This window comes from Camelina sativa, chromosome 11, assembly GCF_030686135.1.
Source record: "Camelina sativa cultivar CO46 ecotype springtype chromosome 11, ASM3068613v1".
NCBI lineage: Eukaryota > Viridiplantae > Streptophyta > Magnoliopsida > Brassicales > Brassicaceae > Camelina > Camelina sativa.
The window spans coordinates 12,407,081-12,429,704 of NC_141890.1; the positions used below are offsets into that span (position 1 = coordinate 12,407,081).

Sequence of the window (22,624 nt, forward strand, 5' to 3'; positions counted from 1 at the left end):
CTTTAACTTAACTTAATTAGTTAAGTTAATCATATCATTAACCATTTTGAAATTCTTATTGTTTAATAATATATTCGCAGGAGACTTATAATGGGCTTGTTCGTTGGTTGACACAGGCAGTTGCGGTTGCGGCAGCGGCAGCGACTGCGTTTACGTTTTTAACCGCTAAATCGAAACTAACGTTTAAAAATGTTAGACGCAGTTGCCGCAGCGTCATGACGCAGGTACCTGCAAAAAACAAACGAACAATTATACCTGCGTCTGCCGCAGCCACAGGTACCTACGGCAGCAAAACGAACAAACCCAATATTGAAAATTTGCAAACTGGCCTTAAGCTTTTGGAAGATATCGACAACCTTTTAAGCAATTGGAAGATGTCCACTGAACCAGATGGATCAAATATCATCTCCTTGTTGCAAAACTTTCATTTACCGTCCTTCTCAAATAATCAAATGTGATTGAAGAAGACTTGAAGTGCTTTGCCTTTGTTCATCGATTTTACAAGACAAAACATGTTTTTGGCTTTTAACGATTTAAACTTTTCCAGCATTATTGAGATCTTGATAATTGACACACAAGATCCGTAGCTTGTGTTCATTGTGTAAACGCACTTCTTGATGCGTTAGCGTTTGTGGTTTACATAACGCAGTTCTTGATGCAATGCAAATAAGCTGTAAGCCTGTAATGAATGGTTCTAACAGTTAAAACTAATTCATTTATTATTTTGTGGTAAGAACATATCGATAAACATTATAAATTGCAAAGAAGCTACACTGATTTGTGATGATTACAATAAAATCTGCGTATGAACCGATCAAAGAACAAACGCTTTTTTTTTTCATCTAGTTGGAGATCTAGTCGACAAACATTTTCCGCATGACACGAGCTTCAATAACGAATGTGGTCTTGCCCTTCTTGTTCTCACCTTCAACCTCGTGGCCTATCATTTACAAAGTTTCCATTTTTTCAATTACCGATAACCAAAAGGTTTTGATTTTTACTTAAGATAGAGAGGGTTTTGTTGTTTACCTTGCGACGTGTGCCTCTTGAGGTTTTCCAGCATAACAAGCTTCTTGATCTTGGTTCAAGTCTCCTGTAAGAAATAGAAAGAGTCAACAAATTTACTTGATCTATCTATAGGATGTTCGATTTGAGTGTTTAGAGATTCTTACAGATTCTCTTGTTCCAGCTTCTCGGCTATAGACACGGCCTTACGTTTAGACCAACCGTTTTGGAGTGAGCATCCGTCAGCTTGCTGGATCACATGAGCCAACGAAACCTTACCTCTCACAATGCTTTGACTCTGGCTTGCTTCCAAATGTTTCCTTCTAGCTCGGGCTAATGCAGAAGAACCAACTCGCTCTGTCCTCTCTTCTTCCTGTTGCTTCTGTTGTTGTTGTCGTCTTTGTCCATTAGATTCAGTAACTTCAACTATCTCACTTCTTCCACTTCCATCAATGTTGTAATCGTGGCCAATGAGTGCTAAAGATTGTGGCAAGCTTTTGTCTTTCACAGGTGGGTGAGGATGATGATGATGATGCCCATTGTTTCTAGGATCTTTCTTTGTCTCGCATCGGATCTCTATAGTGATTGGACACTCAAGAACCTCCTCAAATGCTTGCATAATATGGCCACGAAATTTCTCAGCCGTGGATTTGGTTAACGGCGAGCTGAACATTAGATGCACAGTAGGAGCTGCCATAACACACACAAAAATCAAAAACATTTAGCTTCCAATTTTTTTTGAACATCTAATCAAAATACGAAATGCATTACCTGATCCAAGGCTAAGAGAGACAATCCTTCCTTCTTTATAAAGAAACTCTCTCAAACCATTAACTCGAAGCTTCTCGATAACTTCTAACCAAATTTCTTCAACAGCAGGTCGGTTTTTTCTACTATCACCTCTTCTTCTGTCCAAACCAGAACTTCTTCCACCTGCTGGATCACTAGAAGGATCCAGATGGTGATCTGAGCTATCTCTGCCTCCATTGTTCTCTAGCGGTAATGGGCTACGGTTAAAGCTAGTATCTGCAGTGGACGAACGTTGAAGCAGATAGTTCTGATCAGGAGCTAGTTGGAGCAACGCAGCTGTGAGCCAAGTCAGTTTATCGTTTGATACTCTCAGCTGTTTCTCTGCCTCGGATAACGTCTTAAGGGCCTGTCTCAGTTTCTCCATATCTTCTTTAGGTACTATAAATGGTGAACAAAACCAAAAGTTGGATTAGAACAAATGACCATAAACAAAGCTATTGTAATATGTTAAGGTAGGTTGGAGAATGTAGAAACTCACATGGTTGTCGCCGGAAAAACTTTCTTTTGTGCCGATCTTTAGTGAAATCGTAACTACCAGCAAGAATATCTGTTATGACCGTTGCAAGCTGAGACATTAAAGCCAATGGTTCTACACTTGTTTCCATTATAGTTCTCAGATTCTTCACAGTATTTACAGTATCTGCAGATAAAGCTAAATCAAGAAGATCCACTAATTTCTCATCAGAAACAAGCCCAACCTGAAAAGATTAAAAGAGAAATTTCAGTTAAGAGAACTTTCCAACTTCCAGTTGTTATACCGGTGAGACAGAGCAGTGCTTACCAGTTCCTGAACTAAAGGAACAGAGATCCTCTGTCCTAACAAACTCAGCTGTTCAAGAGTCATCTCAGCATCTCTTAATGAACCATCTGATCTCGAAGCAATAAGCTTCAATGCATCTTTATCTATTTCAATCTCTTCTTTTGATGCAATCCATTGCAACGAGTAAACTATATCCGCATCCTTCAGTTTCGGGAAAAAGAATTTCTGACATCTCGATATGATCACATGAGGCAAAACATCAAGACTCGAACACACGAGGATAAAGACTACACGGCGCGGCGCTGCTCGGTCCACCACTTTGGACAATGCATTCCAACAATCAGATGACAATGTATCACAATCATCAAATATGAACACCCGAGGTGACTGAGATGAAACCATCACATTACCACCATCAAGTAAATCCATGATGTTCTCAAAGTCATAGTTCCCAACAGGACCCACTTCACGAATGTTCCAGCTTTTACCCATATCATGTGAAACACAAGAACTGCAAGCGCCACAAGGCTTTGGCTGTTCCATGGAATGACAGTTCAAAGCCCTAGCAAATATCCTAGCGCAAGAGGTCTTTCCAGTTCCATTTGGACCATGGAAGACATACAAAAGTCCAAGCTTTCGTCTAGCAACTGCATTAGAAAGAGCTTGTACCACCAGATTCTGCCCCAGGAGATCCCGGAACGTTTTAGGCGTGTATTTCTCCGTAAGACTCTGATGCTGTTGCTGATGTCGATGCCGAGCATTTATATGACTCTTCTTTTTGTGTTTTTTCTCCCCTGACCTTCCTTCTGAAGCAAGGTCAGAATCATCTTCGTTCTTGAGAAGATTGTCTGCAAAAATCCCTAGCTCCCCTGAGTAATCATGCACCCAACCTTCATTCTCTGCACTATCAACTAGTAAAGGAAGTGCTTCACCATCAGAGTGGATAAAGGAGCTTGAGTCATCATCAGATTGTATCATCATCATATCAGAACCATTTCTCTCATTGGTTTCACCTTTCCTTCCTCTTGAATCAGACATACCACAAGACAAACTCCTACCCGCCTTATCAAGAAAAGTTTTCCCTCGGTGATGAATTCTCGACCAGTTAAACGGAATCCCACAAGCCTTAGTCATGTTCTGTTCCCCAAATCCTTCTTTTTCTACCTCATGCTTCTCACCTTGAGGCAATGTATTAGAAGCAACGGACATCTCACTCTTACCACCACCACCACCAGTATCTCTACTCTTACCTCGAACTCTCCTCGTCCCTCTAAATTTACGCCTTTTAGGCCGACTCATTCCACCCGTACATCCCCGAGTATTACCACCTCCTCCAACTCCATACCTAACCCGTGGACGAACATTAGATGAAACCACATCATCACTATCACCTACAACAACCTCATTAAGCTGATCAGATAATGTCTTAACCATAGCATCATTAACCCTGCTAAGCCTCCTACTAGCTTTTGATCCCGAATTAACTGAAGCAACACCATGAGAAATAGCCTCATCCCCAATTCTATAACTTTTCCTACTAGATTCCTCTCTCTTAACTCTCCTACCACTGTCCCTTTCACCACTAATAACAGGACCCGACCTCTCATCAGAAGGAGTCACTTTAGATGTACCAAAATTAACAACAGGTGAAGAACCGCTCAAAGCAGAGAGCCTACGACCAGACTTCTTATGATCAACAGACCTTCTTCCTCCTTCAACATGATCTCCTTTCTTCGGAAGCAAATCAACAACGGAAGGAGGAGTGCTCCAAGCAGGAGGGCTAGCAGAAGGATCTCTAAGAGAGCGTGACCTTTGGAGAACAATGAGGTCTCTCATTAAGGCACGGTTAGTTAAAACAGGACTCTGCTTATGCATATGGTTCTTCAAGTGAATACAGTTGGTTAAATGGATGTGGTTACGGAGATGCTCACCGATGTCTCCATTTGCATCTTTGAGAATTCGATTCCGAGTTGAAGAAGAAGAAGCAACCCTTGTCGTAGTAGTAGTAGTAGTCGTCGTCATTTATCAGAGCTTTGTCTCTTTCCTCCTCGGAATCTTGCACAAGAACCAAATCGAATTGTATCTCATTTTTTAAAAACCAAATCTTCGCAAGTTACCAAATTTGAAGTGATTTTGTTGGGAACAAACTATGGCAATTAGCTTTGAATTCCACAAAAAGATTGCAAAATCTCTCACAAACCCACTACAAAGAGAGAAGTTCCCAAATCGAACTAAATTAGTGAAATTGAGAAAATAAAACCCAAATGGGGAAAAGAGTTAAAAATGGAAACTTTGGAGCTCTGCTCTGTTAGTCTGTTACAAACAAAGTCAAGGGAGGAAGCTAAAGCATCAAAATTTCTGGTTCTTGTACACTAAAGATGAGAAAACTTTGTATTCTCATTAAAGATGAGAGAGAGGGAGATAGAAGAAATTGATGAGAGTGAAAAAAATAAAAGAGAGAGGCAAGTGGGGATTGTCGTTGTTGTTAGTGACCTCATCAGCCACAGAATCAAACAGAAACCAAGAGAAAGAGAAAAAAAAGCAAAAGAAAACGGCAGCGTTTTAAAAGGAATCACAGATCTCTCCTCATTTCTTCACCAAACTTTCACATGCAGGATTCAGAGGAAAACTAATGGGGGTTTTTGATTTGTGGAGAAAACGATGGCTTTTGGCAGAGAGTAGTAAACACCTCCCTTTCGGGTAGAGGCTTTTGTTGTTCTTTTTTATGTTTCTAGTGAAAGAGAGAGAGAACTTAAAAAGGAGGGGAGGGGAGGGGACAGATCTGTTTACAGACACGAACACAGAGGCATATAATATGAACAATAAAGAAGTGTGTGTCCGTTTGTAGGAGAAGCATGCAAAGATTAAATTATGTCCTTTTCTCTTCTTTTTTTGCTGAATTAAAAAAGTTACGGCTTGGTTTTTTGTTAATCTTTGTTACGGGTTTTTTATAAAAAATAGTCGAAATTGGCATTTATTTTTCTTATTCTTGTTTTTTTTTTCATTTTTGTTGCTTTTTTTGTCCCTAATATGATTGGGTCATTTGAAAGCTTGGAAAAATACATTTTAAATGTACAACAATTTTAAGAACTTCATCTAATGACAAAAATACTTTATTAGATGACATTATTTGGGTTAATAATAATGTGTAATATGTTTGTTTTCTAATGAAATAAAGTTAAAGGAGAGGTGTCCACTCAAGCTAGTCAAATCTTTCTAGTCATCAAAATAACAATACAACTATTTTTCCTTGGTAATATGATTGGGTCATTGGTGGATTCTACCGTTAGAATCCATTAAAAATATTCTTACATTAATCCTCAATTCAATGACAAAAGTTTACATTCTTACTACATTAATGATTCATTTTTATTTACTCATAAAATATGGTAAAAGGATTAAGAGATGTCCACTCAAGCTAGCCAAATCTATCTACTCATAAAACAGTAACAATCCAAAGTACTAATCATATTCTTTTTCCTTCTTAACCATCATGGATATTTGTAGAAGCTCTTTGATTTATATCCTCCTTTGTTTAAGTTAAGGTTTCTACTTGCAACTATTCAACATGGATATGTCTCATCAATTCTAAATAGAATCACTGTTACCAATCATTAAATGATCGAGATGAATAGTATCTACGTAAGTCGTCACGGACTAAAATTTATTTTCTAAATGGACGGAAAACAAAAGAAAGTCGTATGCGTTATATATAAACTATATTGAAATGGTTTCTATCTCAAGTAAGATTCCATAGTTCCATTATCAAAATATGTACTTAGTGTGTGTTTTATTGCCAAAACTGCAATTAGGCAAGAAATAGGATACGACAAAACGAAAACAAAAAAGCATCCGGGGGATAACTATTGCGGTCAACGTCCGATCACGTGCGCACATTGAGAGTTTGAGACTGAGATTGATCATTACAAAACAAAAAAAAATAGTATGATCACTAAATTTATATATCAAGTTGCTTTTGTTATTACTATGGGATAAAAACGAGGAAAATGTAATATATCATGGAGAGTTCATATGATAGTTGATAGACTGATAGCAGGGGCGGATCTAGGTGTAAAGGAGATGGGGCACGTGCCCCACACTCATTGTTAATAACTCTTCAGTTTGACCTCTTTTGTATATGTTAACTTAGCACATTTGGTAAGAAGTGCCACATGCTGTCCTAATGGAAGAGGGTTCAATTCCTCTTATCTACAATTTGTTTATCATTTTTATGTTTTGGCCTTCAATTAATATTGCTAAAAAAAAATCTTAAGGTAAGTATCCATTCATGCCCCATGTAAATTATCGTCCTGGATCCGTCACTGACTGATAGTATATGACTGATCATAACTGCGATATATCGTATAACTTTTACTAACTAACATTGTCAAAAGATATTAAATGTTAGTAATTAGTACAACACAAGTGAAGAAGGCATAGGATTCGGATAAAAATAATAAATGGGGGGAAAGAGGGTACGTATGGAGTAGCAAAGCATGATGGACCACCGATTTGGGTATTGGAAATTAGTAATATAGTCTGTCGAAGGAAGGCGAGATCACGTGTCTTTTGCGAGACTCATATCATGAGACATTTCTTTCACTAATACAATAAAAACATATCAACATGGATTCATGTGTCTACGTGCAACCTATGCTGCCTATATACAACATATATGTATATACACGGTAACACGAATTTAAATTTAGGCACCTGAATTTTTTTATATGTTGAATCGATCTATATATACTGTAGTACTTAAGTTCGGTACGTAGAATTAGAATGCTTTTAACTGCGACATATAGATAATTCATAATGGTCAAACTATATTATATCTAAATATCTCTTCTTATTGACACATCATCTAGTCAGAACTTTTTTGTGTGTGTATCTTTGCTTTCACTTTTCATGGCCTAGTTGAAGAACTTAATACCTAACCTTACATTTTTTTTGGACCAAAATCATAATTTAAGCGAAACATTAGACAAACATTAGACTGGTCCCAGAAAAACAAAATTTATGTTTTATCGCAGCTAATAGATTTTATATACATGGGTAAAAAAAAGTCATATATCTATTGGACTCTTCTTTATAATTTGTTATAACTGTAAGTTGATGAATTATCTTGAGGGATTATGTATTACCATTAGCAAAATATATACAAAGTTGTGTAGCGTAATTACAGGGATTATACTTGTTACAAGAGGATCATATCAATCAGAATTAATTACACAATATTCTAATATCTATCACCCTTCCTCAGTGAAAGCGTTGGGCTTGCAGACGGTTAAACTGGATCGGAAATCGTTGAACAGGATGGTTGGGAGACCTTTGGTGAAGATATCTGCAAATTGAAGAGAGAATGGTACATGAAGAACTTTAACCTGTCCCATGGCGACCTTCTCTCGAACAAAGTGGATGTCGATTTCAATGTGTTTGGTCCGTTGATGCTTGACAGGATTGCTAGAGAGGTAGACAGCGCTCACGTTATCACAGTAGACTATGGAAGCTTTCGTAATGGGGCATCCGATTTCAAGAAGCAGATTGCATATCCAACAGAGTTCAGCGACGGTATTGGCAACACCTTTGTATTCAGACTCTGCACTGGAGCGTGAGACGGTAGGCTGGCGTTTGGAGGACCAAGAGATCAAGTTGGCGCCAAGATATACACAGTATCCAGAAGTAGAACGACGGGAGTTTGGGCACCCTGCCCAATCAGAATTGGAGTAAGCTGTGAGTGAATCAATGCGGCCTTTGAGTAATTGTAAACCGTGAGTTTTCGTGCCTTGGATGTAGCGAATTATGCGCTTAAGAGCTTGAAGATGAGGTTGGCGTGGAGAATGCATGAATAAACAGATTTGTTGGACAGCGTAGGAGATTTCTGGGTGAGTGAATGTGAGGTACTGCAACGCGCCTGCCAAACTCCGATAATAGGTTGGATCATAGATCAGTTCACCAACGTCTGCGGAGAGCTTGGAGTTCGCGTCAACGGGAGTTGCACAAGGGTTGCAGTGAGTCATGCCAACCCGATCGATAATGTCTTGTGCATAAGCAGCCTGACTGAGAAAGAGACCGTGAGTTCTGAACTCAGCTTTAATGCCAAGGAAGTAACTTAATTGGCCTGTATGTGTCATGGGGAACTCTGTTTTGAGAGAGGTGATGATCGACTGAAGAAAGGAGTGATTCGAAGCCGTGAGTATTATGTCATCCACATAGAGGAGAAGATAAGCTTGTTGTGAGCCTTTGCGACAAACAAATAAAGACGTATCAGATTTGCAAGTGTGAAAGCCAAGAGTGTGAAGAAAGTTTGCAAACTGGGCATTCCATGCTCTAGGGGCCTGTTTAAGGCCGTATATAGCTTTATGAAGCTTGCAGACATAGTCAGGATGTTGGGGGTCGACAAAACCAGGAGGCTGATGCATATATACCGTCTCATCAAGGTCACCGTGTAGAAATGCATTTTGAACATCGAGCAGATGGATAGGCCAGTCGCGGGCAAGACTAACATCAAGAACAGTTCTTATGGTGGCTGGTTTGACAACAGGACTGAATGTTTCATCAAAATCTATTCCAGCTTCCTGTGATTTGCCATTAGCCACCAAGCGAGCCTTGTGACGTGAGAGAGACCCACCTGCATCATATTTGTTTTTGAATAGCCACATAGAGCGAACAATGTTGGTGTCTTTAGGTCGAGGAACCAGATCTCATGTCTGAGTCTTAATCATAGCACCATACTCAGTTGTCATTTCAGGATTCCAATTAGGATCAGAAAGAGCTTTTAGATGGTTGTTTGGGAGTGGGGAAACAGAGGTAAGAAGCGAGAGGACCTGTCGAGGCTTATGGATGCCACGTTTGCTTCTCGTAGTCATGGAGTGACCAGAGGGAGCAGGTGGAACAGCGACGACATGCGGTTCAGGTTGGGTATGTGTTGGAGTGTTTGGGGTGGTTTGAAGTATGTCAAGGAAAACTGGAGATGGTTCATCAGGAATGTCAAGAAAGTGATAGAGCTGAGGTGGAGGATGCTTTTCTGCGGCTGGAAAAATAGTTTCATCAAACAGAACGTGGCGAGAGATGATAATTTTGTTTGTCTTGAGGTCACGACAACGGTAGCCACGGTGTTGAGAAGGATAGCCGAGAAAGAGACATGGTGTTGAGCGAGGTGACAGTTTATGGAGATTGAAGTGGTTCAGACTGGGAAAACAAAGGCACCCAAAAACACGTAAATGGTCGTATGACGGTGGTTTGTGAAAGAGGATAGAGAAGGGGGTTTGGTTGTTAATGGCAGAGGAAGGAAGAATGTTGAGAAGATGGACAGAGACATGAAGAACTTCAACCCAATAAGTAGGAGAGAGATGAGCTTGAAAGAGAAGAGCATGAATCATGTTGTTGATAGTACGAATCATACGTTCGGACTTGCCATTTTGTTGAGAGGTATGAGGGCAAGAAAAACGGACTTTTATGCCATGAGTGTCAAAATAGTTGTGAAAATCAGAGTTGTTGTACTCACCACCATTGTCACACTGGAAGGATTTAATGGTGGCTCCGAATTGTGTTTTAATGAACTGAGTAAAATGGAAAAATTTGGAGAATACATCGCCCTTGAGAGGAACAGGATAAACCCATAAAAAATGAGAGTGGTGATCAAGGAACAAAACATAGTAACAAATGCCACTGATGCTGGAGAGAGGGGATGTCCAAACATCATAGTGGATTAAATCAAAGACATGAGAAACTGATGTATCTGATGTTTGAAAAGGAAGTTTTATTGCTTTTCCCAAATGACAAGCCGTACAAGACTGTGAGAGGTTGTCTTTATTACAAGAAACAGAATTAGAAGAAATAATAGAGTGAAGAGTGGCATTATTTGTGTGTCCGAGACGTTTGTGCCAGAGATCCGGTGAAGCAAGGAAGGCAAATGAAGTTGACGAAGAGGGAGGTGAGGAAGGTGTGATGGGATAGAGTTCACTGGAGCTGTTGCTGCGGAGCAGGATTTGGCGTGTCTGGAGATCCTTCACAGAAAAACCAAAAAGATCAAATTCAACCGAACACCAATTGTCAGTCGTGAATTTACAAACAGACACAAGATTTTTGACAATTTGAGGAGTGACAAGAATTTGTTTGAGGGAGAGGGGACGAGAACAAAGAGGGAAGGAAGGAAGAACCATAGGAAGTGACAGGGATAGAGGATCTGTTTCCAACAATGATAGAGTGTTTGGTGTTAGAATTAAGAGCGGAGGGAATCATACCTTCTGAGGCGGCTAAGTGAGCAGTTGCGCCTGTGTCCATGTACCAGTCAGCAGCGGAGGGATCAGGCAGCGTCATGGTGTTGAAGGCGTGAGAAAAGTCAGTAGTCGGCTATGGTGCGGTGAGAAGAGCCTGCTGAGGATGAGGGAAAGCAGGGCGGGAACCAAGGAGACCACGGTTCTGCAGAGGAAGAGACCATGGCATGGGCTGATTTGGCCACTGCTGATATGAGTCGGGCCAGAAATTGGGGGCCCAATTAGGATAACAAGGTCGAAAAGAGTTGTTGTGACGACCGCGAGATTGGTTGTTGTGTTGGCGGCAAGAACCGCGGCTGTGCGGAGGGTAGTGGTTGTCCGGTCGAGTGGTGACGGTGAGAGCGGAGGGAGATGAAGCATGGTCGGTGTTTGAAGCCATTGGTTTATGTAACTTCTGGAGACGAGATTCTTCTAACTCAAGCATGAATTTGTCCGTGGAGAAACTGGGAAACGGATCTTTGTGTTTGATGAGATTGATGATATTGTCAAATTTGCCATTCAATCAATTGAGAAGGTACATAACCAGGTTGCGATCGGAGACTGGGGCATCAACGTTCTCAAGACGATCGGAGAACGACTTTAGTTTTTGACAGTATTCCTGAATGGATTGGTCGCCGATTTCGAGGGTGCGAAGATCGTTATCAAGTTGAATCGCCCGCGCCTCCTTGTTGTTGCGGAATTGGTTCTCGATGCGAAGCCAGATGTCCCGGGCATAACCACCAGTTTTGAAAGAGCTGCAGAAGAGTTGAGGAGCCAAGGTGCCATAAAGCCAAAGTTTGACCAAGCCGTCACGCTTCTGCCAAGCAACATCAGCATGACCAGTGGGAAGAGAGGTACCATCGATGTGGCCAGACACATCAAAGGTGAGACAATGAGTGAGGAAAAGTTCACGCCATGCATCATAGTTGTGGTTATCAAGATCCAAAATCAGAGGAATGTGAGATTTGATGTTGGTGACACGAAAAGCACGCTCGTTATTAACGGGAGCAGCCATGAGGAGAGGAAGAGAAAGGAGAGATCGAACTAACGAAGAAAAAGAGAAGAAAAGAAGAGGAAAAAAATCAGGAGTAGAGAGGCTATGATACCATGTAAGTTGATGAATTCCCTTGAAGGATTCAGTATTACTATTAGCAAAATATATACAGAGTTGTATAGCGTAATTACATAAATTATACTTGATACAGAAGGATCGTATCAATCAGAATTAATTACACAATATTCTAATATCTATCAATAACGTTATTCACGTTATTTTTGGTTGCATATATTAATAGTTGTTGTGTATATATAGAAAGAGATGGGTGGAGCTAGTGTGGATGATTTAAATTTATCAACTACTTTGGAAAAAAGGTTGAGAATCGGCACGGCTCGTGAACAAGAATTTTTTTTTTTCAACTTTAAGTACAACGATCATGATGATTTAACAGCATATTGCATCAATTTGGTTAAGTGATTCATATCTTATAAACAAGGATTATGCTGTTTTCATGTTTCTGCGTTAAATATATTATCTTCATATTGTTTTGGGGTCAAATATATTGTTATCTACTTACTTCACTAATTATCTATACCAAAAAAAGAAAAAGAACATATGGAAACGTTGACAAAATAAATGGAGACAAATTAGGAATATATAAAATGAAACAAGTACTACTCCTCGATTCCTAAATAGTTTTCGCTTAATAGACCAAACACTGACAAAAATTCTGTACCAAATAAAAACTATGTAGTCAAAGGTTAATTTTCTTAATTCTTTTTAAGTTATAGGTTATTCAGTATCTACTGTATTCTCTTAATAATTAAGGGATGGAATGCACCTAAAAACGAGGTCTTTTGTAGTTGCAAAATTCAATGAACTAACTAAAGTGAATCCACATATTTTTGATAGACTCATGACACATTAAATTAAAGTTCTATTTTGGAAAGTATTTTGATTCCCGAGCCCAAACTGAAGCTTTATCTAACACTTGGAACTTGTAAGAGTGGAGTGGAAAAGAATATTTTATCTATAGACTCATGTAACTTACTGCTCCTAGCTATAGCTATATAACCTTTTGTATTTCTTATAAATTTATTCAAACTACAGTGACAAAATGTCAAATTCCTGAAGCTAATGTAATATTCAATTATCCATTGGTGGAGGAAGCTATTTTTGGAATATCGAGATAGAAACTCATCCTTATTCAAAACCATTTAAAATCGTAACAAAAAATCAAAAGAATAAATATGTGAAAAATAAGATCATGGTAACAATCAGTAATGAATATTTTTTATAGTCATATGAATCTGATGAACTACTTACTATACAAATTCCAGATGGAATCTTCAAACATCCATGTCTAAAAATTCTCAGTATCGAACCTAAAACCTAAATCACGTGCCCACCGTTGCTATTTTGCGGCGGCCCATTGCTAGTTTCCACGTGCCAGTCTTGAATTTTAAGCAAAAGTAAACAACACAGAACAAAATGTTTCCTCCACATGTGCTTCTCAGTAGTTTGTTCGGTAAAAGCCTAGTTTTAATTGTCCCAGAAAGGTTACTAGACTAAAACAAAAGTCAAAAGCTGAAGCTAAAGAAAGACATTTCCATTACATACTACTAAATCACTACTTGTTAGTATGATATTGGCTTATGAATAGTACTTACATATAGCTCAATAGTTTCAAATAAAATTTTGTATTTATCTTTTTCTGTGATTATATGAAAAAAAAAAATGGATATCTATAGTTTTCAGGTAATACAAGTTTCTAAACTTATGTTTGTTTTACTAGGAATCCGATATTTAAGTTATAGTTTCGATTCAACCACAAAGCGTCTGTAGTCCAACGGTTAGGATAATTGCCTTCCAAGCAATAGACCCGGGTTCGACTCCCGGCAGACGCAATCTTTTTTTTTCTTTTAAAACTTCATCGGACTATACCGTTTTAATTAAATCAGTATCACCACCGTACCCGGTTATGTAAACCGAAAAACCCAAAACGTTTGAGTTTGAGACTTCCCCACGTGTGTGGTCTACAAATCTCTCTCTATCGATTTCACAGCACAAAAATCTCCGACGCTTTTGAGATTTTTCGAGTGTTGTAGAATTGAGAAAATGGAGGTTTCGTCTTCACTCAAGCTCTCATCGTCGTCGTTATCTCCTTCCATCATCAACCTTCAGGTTTACTTAAAAAACTCGTTTTTTTTTTCTTTTTATCTCTGTCCTCTGTTGTTCTCTGTTCTCTGTTCTTATTATATTCGTTTGGTTTCTGAAACTGGGTCTGCTAATTCTTGATAAATTCGAAGAATTTCCTATTTAATACTGTAATCTCTTGCAGGGTTCTTCATCAAGTGTTGATTTTAAACTCTCTAAGTTCAACACTTCACTTCCTAAACCGTTTCTTCAACTTGATGATAGAAGCCGACGTCTTCGTGACCAACAAGTTTCACATTCTCTCAATCTAAGGTCATATAGAAATCGGGTTACTGCAAAATCAGGCTCTCAAGGTTGGGACTTTGGTAGATTCGTCAAAACATTGTACTTCTTCAACGGACCACCATCTCCTTTAAAGGTATATATATGAGCGTTTCATTGATTCTCATTTCTCGTTGAGGTGTAATATAGTCGTTTGGGGTAATTGATTGTATCTTGCATGTGAAGTTTGTTTCATCGGTGTTTGAGAAACTGACTAACGGATCAACGGAGGAACCGGTTAATGAAATGGAAACTACTGGAATCATACTTGTGGCTGGAGCTACTGGTGGTGTAGGAAGAAGGGTTGTTGATATCTTGAAGATGAGAGGGTTGCCTGTTAAAGCATTGGTACTTAAACCTTTACCATGGATTTCTCGATGCTTTTGTTCTCAAAATGTGGTCACAGTCTTTAACTTGTGTGGGGAATTTTCATAGGTTAGAAATGAAGAAAAGGCTCGGAAGATGTTAGGACCTGACATTGACTTGGTGAGAAATTTTACAGAAACTTTCAACATTTTGTTTCTTGGTGTCTTTTATGGTTATAACAGCGATAACTATTTGCATATATTTCAATGTTGTTAGATTGTTGCCGATATTACAAAGGAGAATACACTGGTTCCTGAAAAGTTCAAAGGAGTGAGGAAAGCGATCAATGCTGTTTCTTGTATTGTTGGTCCAAAGGAAGGAGATACACCTGAGAGACAAAAATACAATCAGGTCGCTGAATTTTCCTGAAATAGAGTTTTCTTAGAGCTGCGTTTTTTTATATTCTAGCTTTGAGTATTGACCCTGTTTAAAATTTGGGATTTAAATGCAGGGGGTCAGGTTCTTCGAGCCAGAGGTACTGGAACTAAAAGAGCATCTTTTGAGTTTTTGTTTGTGAAATTTAGTGCTCATTGTTCAACAACACTAAACCATTAGATTTTGGGGATGCACAGATCAAAGGCGACTCACCTGAGTTAGTGGAATATATTGGAATGAAGAACTTAATCAATGCTGTTAGAGATGGTGTTGGACTTGAGAACGGAAAGCTTATTTTCGGTGTTGGAGGTAAGTTAAGTCACGTCACTTGATTAGGCTTTTAACTTGTTATGGCCATTTTATAATGTTTTCCCGATGTTTTTGTTTAGATAACACATTTAAAGATCTACCTTGGGGAGCCTTGGATGATGTTGTAATGGGTGGTGTCAGCGAAAGCAACTTTCTAGTAGATCTAACTGCTGGTGAAAACGGTGGACCTACCGGGATTTTCAAAGGTTTGATAATATAACAACTCTATTTGCCATTTTTCTTCTCGTAGGGTCTTACTTATATAAACATAACTTGTTTTGTTAGGAACTGTTTCAACAACAAATAATGGCGGATTTACGAGTGTCCGGAACAAGGTAAAGGGTACGACTTAATGTCAGAATCTCTCTTATCCTTCGTAATCTCACTGAAGCATGAGTCTTTCTTAAAAATTTCTTATAGAACTTTCCAGAGGCGGAGAATCTCTCTGCTTATGATGGTCTAGAGCTACGATTAAAAGGTGATGGACTCCGTTATAAGCTAATCGTCCGGACAAGCCAAAATTGGGATACTGTTGGTTACACCGCTAGTTTCGACACTTCACCAGGCCAATGGCAATCTGTTAGTGCAATCACTCTTCTCATTTATTTTTGATCTAATTTTGTAAGTAGATCAATTATATTTCTGTTAATTCAAATCGTAGGTACGCTTACCTTTCTCGTCTTTAAGACCTGTACTTCGTGCACGTACAGTGACAGATGCACCGCCTTTTAATGCAAGCAGTATCATGTCACTACAGGTTTGTTTTACTTTTCCCACTCAACCCTCTTAAACTTTCCATTCTAAATGTTTGATTCAGTGTTATTGTTTTCAGCTTATGTTTAGTAAATTTGAGTATGACGGTAAGCTTAACCCGACTTTCAAAGAAGGACCTTTCGAGCTTCCTCTATCGAGCATTCGAGCTTATATCCAAGAACCTGTCACTCCAAGGTCTGATTTTAGTTTCTTGCTCTTCAGACACCAAAATCTTCACTAAACGCTGAATTGGCATTTTGTTACTTACGGTTACAGGTTTGTTCATGTTGGCTCTGCGGGAGTGACCAGACCAGAGAGACCTGGTTTGGATCTAAGCAAACAACCTCCGGCTGTGAGATTAAACAAGGAGCTTGATTTCATTCTCACTTACAAGTTAAAGGTTTGTCACTCTATACTATCTTCTTTGCAGAAAATTGGAGTAGTCACTATCACAAGATGTTAAAGCTCTTCTTTCTTTGGATGAATAGGGAGAGGATCTGATACGCGAAAGCGGGATTCCGTTTGCGATTGTACGGCCATGTGCTTTAACAGAAGAGCCTGCCGGAGCTGATCTCATTTTCGAACAAGGAGACAACATTACGGTATTTCAATATTGCTTCCCCTCGAAACCAAAACTCTTTAACTAACTTAACCAACTTTGGCTTTATTATATAGGGGAAGGTATCGAGAGACGAAGTTGCACGTATATGCATCGCTGCATTGGAAAGCCCATCTGCTCTAAACAAGACATTCGAGGTTTTAAAAGAATAGATGACAAAATCAAGTTCACATTTTTCGAAGTTTTTTACTTCCAAGATGTTAAATTTTGTCGATTGGGCTGTTTTGTTAGGTTAAAAGTACAGTTCCGTTTAGTGAGCCATTCACGGTAGATCCTGAGAATCCACCACCAGAGAAAGACTACAATGAGTATTTCAAGAATCTGAAAGATGGAATCACCGGTAAAGAAGCTCTAGAACAGAGCACTGCTGCAGTTTAAACCAAGTTTCCTCTACTTAAGATGTAACTTTTTGTTTTTGTTTCTTCTCCGTCATCAAAAAAGTCTTTTGAAAAGTATAAAAACAACAAAAAGAGTCGTGTAGAAACCTGTTTGTATATTCCATATATACGGATCCGTACATTGTAGATTAGATTTTACAAAAAGATTACTGAAGACAACAGTAAAGATTGTACCTTTTGATCCGTGGAGGTGGTTGTACAAGATTCTGAAATTTCTCTGCCATGTCTTTGTCCGTGAGAATTTTGCCTTGTGGTGTAAGAAAAGCACTGCGTTGAAACGGTGGAGACCAGATTCCGCTTGTCTGGTAATCGAACTGAAACTCAGACACATCATTGTACTTGTGAAGAAGTTTGTCTGAAACAGGTTTTGGTACGTTCTGAGTTAAAACAGATGAGGATGGAGGTGGGGATGAAGAAGATGAAGACATTCTTTAAAAACAAAATACCAATAGTTTTGATTGGAGGGTTTCATGAGGTAAAAAAAGCTGGATGGAGACTTTTATGGTAATGACAAAATAATGGATTCTTTTGCAAATAATGGAGGATGAGTGGAGAGGAGCACAGAACATTTGAGTCTCTCTTCTTTTTCTTCTCTTTTTATTTTGTTTCTTTTCTTATGTACAGATGCGTTTTTGGATTTTCATAATGACAAATCATTGAGCTCTTTCACATACAAATGTGTGTATTGTGCTAAAAACCTCAAAAGAATTTTAAGACTTCAAATTAAAGAACTCATATGGGCTTCAATAATTGAACATTAATTAGAACCCAATGGGTTTTCCTTGGTAGATAGAGCCACAAATGTTTCATTTTTATTAGATCATCATCGTTTTTGCTTCTTCTTTTTTTTTTTTTTTTGTCGAAATTGAGAGAGAGTGACTGAATGAATTATCGCCGTTTACCAATGTAAAACATGACCACCACCACTTTGTGACCTTTTCAAGAAAGTGAAAGCATTTAAACAATGGATACAAAACCCACAACAAAATGTCAGATCTGCCCCTTGTCTCAGAGCTTTTTAAGGGACTTAAGCCGGGGTACTTTGGTAAATTCAGATATTTTTATTCACCGAGAAATCCATCGGTGGTGATTAAGGAAGGTACAGCTAGAAGAAAGGCAGCACAAGTCTTACCCTAAACCTTTTTTTTTCAAAGTCTCTGTCTTTCTGTAGAAATCTGGGGAAAATGTTTTGAATCTAAGGAGAAAAAGTAAAATCGAAGTTGAAGTCTTTTTTTTTTTGAGTTGAGGAAGCGCAAAGTGTGAACAGTGTTGTAATGGCGGGTTACAGAGCAGATGATGATTATGATTACCTTTTCAAGGTGGTTCTGATCGGTGATTCCGGTGTTGGGAAGTCCAATCTGCTTTCTCGATTCACCAGGAACGAGTTCAGTCTTGAGTCTAAATCAACGATCGGGGTTGAGTTCGCGACTCGTAGCTTGAATGTTAATGACAAAGTTATCAAAGCCCAGATTTGGGATACTGCTGGTCAAGAAAGGTTGGTTTAAGCTCTCTCTCTCTCTTCATTTCTCGATCTGGGTTTTATTAAAGTCTTGGCCTTTAGATGCATTGGTGGAGTCAAGACCAATCCCTCTCTGTTTATAGTTCTTGAGAACTGAATTGTTTAGGTTAAGCAAACAAATTTAGGTTAGAACTTGTGTTTTTCTGTGGATCAGTGTGAACTGTGGCGTTTATGGTTTGTTCAATTGCCAAAGGAGAACTCAAATGGAGCTCAAACTATGTTTAGATCTGTCTTAGTGTTATTGTAAAGAAAGCTTGAGAAAGAAACCTGTGATTGTGTTAATTACTCTGGAGATGAAATGATACATTGTGTTTGTGTATAAGGAGAGAGCCCAATGATATGCTTTTAAGTTACCAATTTTGTAGAATGTATGTTATTTTGCTGATTTGTTTAATCGACTGAGATCAGCCACAGGTAGAGAAGCTAATTCATTGTCCATATATATGTTCCTTAATTCTTATTTCTGTTGTTTAGGGGATCTTTAGGATTGAGTGTATTCGTATATCGGTTTCTTTAGTGATGAGTTTCTACCATTGCAGCTAAAAAGCTTATTGCTTTGAAGTCTTTTTTGACGTTTTGGTTCTTCTTATGCGTTTGCTGACTAAATCTTTAACGGGAATTTTACCATCTCTCTTATTTTTAGATACCGAGCAATCACTAGTGCATACTACCGAGGAGCTGTTGGGGCACTTCTTGTCTACGACGTAACCCGACACTCCACATTTGAAAACGTTGAGAGATGGCTAAGGGAACTCCGTGACCATACCGACCCAAACATAGTCGTGATGCTAGTAGGAAACAAATCCGATCTTCGCCATCTTGTGGCTGTCCAAACCGAAGATGCGAAATCTTTTGCAGAGACTGAATCACTCTACTTCATGGAAACCTCAGCTCTTGAATCTACCAACGTTGAGAACGCGTTTTCCGAAGTACTCACTCAGATTTACCATGTGGTGAGCAAGAAAGCAATGGAGGCTGGTGAAGACTCGGGTAATGTTCCTTCCAAAGGAGAGAAGATCGATGTCGATGTTTCCGCTGTGAAGAAAACTGGTTGCTGCTCCAACTAAAACACTACAAAGATTGAAGGATTTGGTCATGTATCCTCAAGCTAAGATCGTTTTTTCTTTCTTCCTTCCTGTTAACATTCAAAATTCTTTTGAAGATGTTTGCTTTCTTAGGAAACAACAATCTTATCTTATGCTTTTGATTTTTGCTTGCTTGAAAAATTGCTTAGCTTTTGGTCTGGTACTATTGTATCGGTTAAGGGATTTTGTAATTTAACCGGTTCCAATCTATGGGTTTATTCAGCTCTGTTTTCTTAATTCAATCCGCAAATATCTCTAAACCAATAATTGATAGTGCTAATTGGTGACAACTTACAATCAAAACCTAAATTCTTGATCATTGATTCAGCCTCTAATATTAGAAAATCTTGACAACATTTATAATTCAATTTTAGAAAAAGTTACCTTTTTTTTTTTGGTTTCGTTATTGACTTTTCTTGACTTTTTTTTATTTGTGAAAGAAACAAAAAAAAATCCATGTGATTTTTAAAATTTTCCTTAAAAAATTACGTCGTCAGTAACGCCGAAAGAATATTCCGTTACTAAGATGACGGATTCGACCGTTTCCCGCCAAGAAAACAGCCCAAAGAAACCTAACGACAGTAACGGAGAATTCAAACGTCTCTTAGTTCCCGAAACCTCTGACCCGGAGGAGGATGACGAGCGCCGCGAATCGCCACCGGAGAATCAAATCCTGAACGTCGAAGAAGAAAGAGACAGAACCTACGACACGGTTCCTCCGTTCTCATGGGCGAAGCTATGGAAATTCACCGGACCTGGGTTTCTAATGAGCATAGCGTTCTTAGATCCAGGAAACATCGAAGGAGATCTACAAGCCGGAGTTGTGGCTGGTTACTCTCTCCTATGGCTTCTTCTATGGGCTACGCTAATGGGACTTCTGATGCAGCTTCTCTCTGCTCGGATCGGTGTCGCGACTGGTCGGCATCTGGCGGAGATTTGCCGAAACGAGTACCCATCGTGGGCTCGGATCTTGCTTTGGTTCATGGCGGAGGTCGCTTTGATCGGAGCTGATATTCAAGAAGTCATCGGAAGCGCCATCGCTCTTCAGATCTTGACTCGTGGGTTTTTGCCTATTTGGGTTGGTGTTATCATCACTTCGTTTGATTGGTAAGTAAAAATTAGGTCAAAATTGAAAAAAAAAATATAGGTCAAAATTGAAAACGTGAAGCTTAAGCATGTGATTGATTTGTGTTCTTGTGAAAAAAAAAAAACAGCTTCTTGATTTCGTATTTGGAGAAATGTGGAATGAGGAAATTAGAAGGTCTTTTTGCGGTTTTGATTGCGACGATGGCTCTTTCGTTTGCTTGGATGTTTAATGAAACTAAGCCAAGTGTAGAAGAGCTATTCATAGGTATTATTGTTCCGAAGCTCGGATCAAAGACGATAAGAGAAGCTGTTGGAGTTGTGGGATGTGTAATAACGCCTCACAATGTGTTTTTGCATTCAGCTTTAGTGCAGTCTAGGAAGACAAATCCAAAGGAGAGTAACAGAGTTCAGGAAGCTCTTAACTACTATACAATCGAATCAACGGCTGCGCTTTTCTTCTCTTTTATGATCAATCTGTTTGTGACTGCGGTTTTCGCTAAAGGGTTTTATGGAACCAAACAGGCTGATAGTATAGGACTGGTTAATGCGGGACATTACTTACAGGAGAAGTATGGCGGTGGGGTTTTCCCGATACTTTACATTTGGGGAATTGGTTTGTTAGCTGCTGGACAAAGCAGTACTATAACTGGGACTTATGCTGGACAGTTTATAATGGAAGGGTTCTTAGATCTTCAGATGGAGCAATGGCTATCAGCTTTTATAACTAGAAGCTTTGCGATTGTACCTACTATGATTGTAGCTCTTATGTTTAACACATCTGAGGGCTCGCTCGATGTTTTAAACGAATGGCTTAACATTCTTCAGTCGATGCAGATTCCTTTCGCGGTTATTCCTCTTCTGACTATGGTTTCTAAAGAACATATCATGGGTGTCTTCAAAATCGGACCTTCGCTTGAGGTAAAGCCATTTTGTTGTCATTTGTCTTCTTTACTGTAATGTGCTTTTGATTGTAACGAGTTAGTTGGGATCTTTTGCAGAAGCTAGCGTGGACTGTGGCAGTGTTTGTGATGATGATAAATGGGTATCTTCTTCTTGATTTCTTCATGGCTGCAGTGGAAGGTTTTTTTGTTGGGTTTTTGGTTTTTGCTGGAATAGTAGGATACATCAGTTTCATCATCTATCTTGTTTCCTATAGAAGCTCACAATCTTCTTCTTGGTCGAGCTTAGAAATGTCACAGAGAGTTGTTTCCACAGAGACGTAGCAACCCATAACTCCATTGACTCTTGACTTCTTCAACCCCAAAACTTATCTGAGCAATGGCAGATGCGGTTTGGTCTATTTTGAGGGATGGTTTTGCTGCATTTGCTCGACGATTTGAATTGAGACAGTAGACTAGAGGAAACTCAGATGTGAGATGATGCAAAGACCGCTTCGGTTAAGATTGTAGATTGATTTGTTAAGTTATCTTCTAACATTGCAAATGTAGAGTAGAATTATGTAAAAGACGTGAACAGAGAAGTGATTAACCAGAAACAAAATTAGAGAAGTGATACTAAATCTCAAACTTATTTTTGGTCAGAACTCAAAACCTTATGGAGAAGCTATACACCTAGACCTGGGCATATTAACCGAACCCGAAATCCGAACCCGAATCCGACCCGAACTAGGAGGTTCGGTTCGGGTTCGGGAAGTATGTAAACCCCGATCGGGTGTAATCTATCTAAGGTTCGGATACCCGAAGTAAAACCCGATTAACCCGAACATATATACATACATATCCGAATATATACATATATTCTAAATCCCTAAATCCCTAATATTTACTTTACTCTTTCTCTTTTATT

General features: G+C 39.0%; 4 protein-coding genes, 1 non-coding gene and 1 pseudogene across 6 annotated transcripts; 4 read left to right on the forward strand and 2 right to left on the reverse strand.

Moving 5' to 3' along the window:
* Positions 1 to 699: 699 nt before the first annotated feature.
* LOC104723178 (protein STICHEL-like 3) lies at positions 700 to 5,415 on the reverse strand. The gene is made up of 6 exons (XM_010441504.3): positions 2,597 to 5,415; positions 2,294 to 2,513; positions 1,777 to 2,193; positions 1,173 to 1,695; positions 1,030 to 1,093; positions 700 to 940 (listed from the first exon to the last, which is right to left on the reverse strand). The coding sequence occupies exons 1-6, from the start codon at positions 4,595 to 4,597 to the stop codon at positions 839 to 841; spliced, it is 3,327 nt and encodes a 1,108-aa protein (XP_010439806.2). The 5' UTR covers positions 4,598 to 5,415; the 3' UTR covers positions 700 to 838.
* A 5,412-nt stretch (positions 5,416 to 10,827) lies between these two features.
* Positions 10,828 to 12,005, reverse strand: LOC147933895 (uncharacterized; annotated as a pseudogene).
* Positions 12,006 to 13,665: 1,660 nt separating this feature from the next.
* On the forward strand, positions 13,666 to 13,737 carry TRNAG-UCC (transfer RNA glycine (anticodon UCC)). Its single transcript has one exon. It is a non-coding gene; the product is annotated as a tRNA-Gly (tRNA).
* A 74-nt stretch (positions 13,738 to 13,811) lies between these two features.
* On the forward strand, positions 13,812 to 17,720 carry LOC104723179 (protein HIGH CHLOROPHYLL FLUORESCENCE PHENOTYPE 173, chloroplastic). Of its 2 annotated transcripts, XM_010441507.3 has the most exons (17): positions 13,824 to 14,014; positions 14,172 to 14,405; positions 14,495 to 14,656; positions 14,744 to 14,794; positions 14,891 to 15,025; positions 15,126 to 15,149; positions 15,247 to 15,358; positions 15,439 to 15,564; positions 15,644 to 15,693; positions 15,779 to 15,937; positions 16,020 to 16,115; positions 16,191 to 16,306; positions 16,388 to 16,511; positions 16,600 to 16,713; positions 16,787 to 16,867; positions 16,962 to 17,102; positions 17,389 to 17,720. In XM_010441507.3, exons 1-17 carry the CDS (start codon positions 13,949 to 13,951, stop codon positions 17,485 to 17,487), a joined length of 1,890 nt encoding a protein of 629 aa, XP_010439809.2. In that variant the 5' UTR covers positions 13,824 to 13,948; the 3' UTR covers positions 17,488 to 17,720. The 2 variants fall into 2 exon arrangements, with proteins under 2 accessions (XP_010439808.2, XP_010439809.2); XM_010441506.3 differs by lacking the exon at positions 17,389 to 17,720 and having other exon boundaries at positions 13,812 to 14,014; positions 16,962 to 17,311.
* Positions 17,721 to 18,043: 323 nt separating this feature from the next.
* Positions 18,044 to 19,954, forward strand: LOC104723180 (ras-related protein RABA1d). Its single transcript, XM_010441508.3, has 2 exons — positions 18,044 to 18,623; positions 19,291 to 19,954. The coding sequence occupies exons 1-2, from the start codon at positions 18,403 to 18,405 to the stop codon at positions 19,712 to 19,714; spliced, it is 645 nt and encodes a 214-aa protein (XP_010439810.1). The 5' UTR covers positions 18,044 to 18,402; the 3' UTR covers positions 19,715 to 19,954.
* A 163-nt stretch (positions 19,955 to 20,117) lies between these two features.
* On the forward strand, positions 20,118 to 22,328 carry LOC104723181 (metal transporter Nramp5). Its single transcript, XM_010441509.2, has 3 exons — positions 20,118 to 20,839; positions 20,947 to 21,736; positions 21,817 to 22,328. Exons 1-3 carry the CDS (start codon positions 20,259 to 20,261, stop codon positions 22,039 to 22,041), a joined length of 1,596 nt encoding a protein of 531 aa, XP_010439811.2. The 5' UTR covers positions 20,118 to 20,258; the 3' UTR covers positions 22,042 to 22,328.
* Positions 22,329 to 22,624: the final 296 nt, after the last annotated feature.

Excerpts from the sequence above, each read along its gene's own strand:
- LOC104723179 (XM_010441507.3), top strand. The coding sequence starts at position 13,949 with ATGGAGGTTTCGTCTTCACTCAAGCTCTCATCGTCGTCGTTATCTCCT. Across the intron at positions 15,565-15,643 it reads ACCTACCGGGATTTTCAAAG|GAACTGTTTCAACAACAAAT; the intron begins GTTTGATAATAT and ends TTGTTTTGTTAG. Across the intron at positions 16,307-16,387 it reads CAAGAACCTGTCACTCCAAG|GTTTGTTCATGTTGGCTCTG; the intron begins GTCTGATTTTAG and ends TTACGGTTACAG.
- LOC104723180 (XM_010441508.3), top strand. The coding sequence starts at position 18,403 with ATGGCGGGTTACAGAGCAGATGATGATTATGATTACCTTTTCAAGGTG. Across the intron at positions 18,624-19,290 it reads GATACTGCTGGTCAAGAAAG|ATACCGAGCAATCACTAGTG; the intron begins GTTGGTTTAAGC and ends TCTTATTTTTAG.
- LOC104723178 (XM_010441504.3), bottom strand. The coding sequence starts at position 4,597 with ATGACGACGACTACTACTACTACTACGACAAGGGTTGCTTCTTCTTCT. Across the intron at positions 2,514-2,596 it reads TTCCTTTAGTTCAGGAACTG|GTTGGGCTTGTTTCTGATGA; the intron begins GTAAGCACTGCT and ends TAATCTTTTCAG. Across the intron at positions 1,094-1,172 it reads AAGCTGGAACAAGAGAATCT|GAGACTTGAACCAAGATCAA; the intron begins GTAAGAATCTCT and ends TATTTCTTACAG.
- LOC104723181 (XM_010441509.2), top strand. The coding sequence starts at position 20,259 with ATGACGGATTCGACCGTTTCCCGCCAAGAAAACAGCCCAAAGAAACCT. Across the intron at positions 20,840-20,946 it reads ATCATCACTTCGTTTGATTG|CTTCTTGATTTCGTATTTGG; the intron begins GTAAGTAAAAAT and ends AAAAAAAAACAG. Across the intron at positions 21,737-21,816 it reads AAATCGGACCTTCGCTTGAG|AAGCTAGCGTGGACTGTGGC; the intron begins GTAAAGCCATTT and ends GATCTTTTGCAG.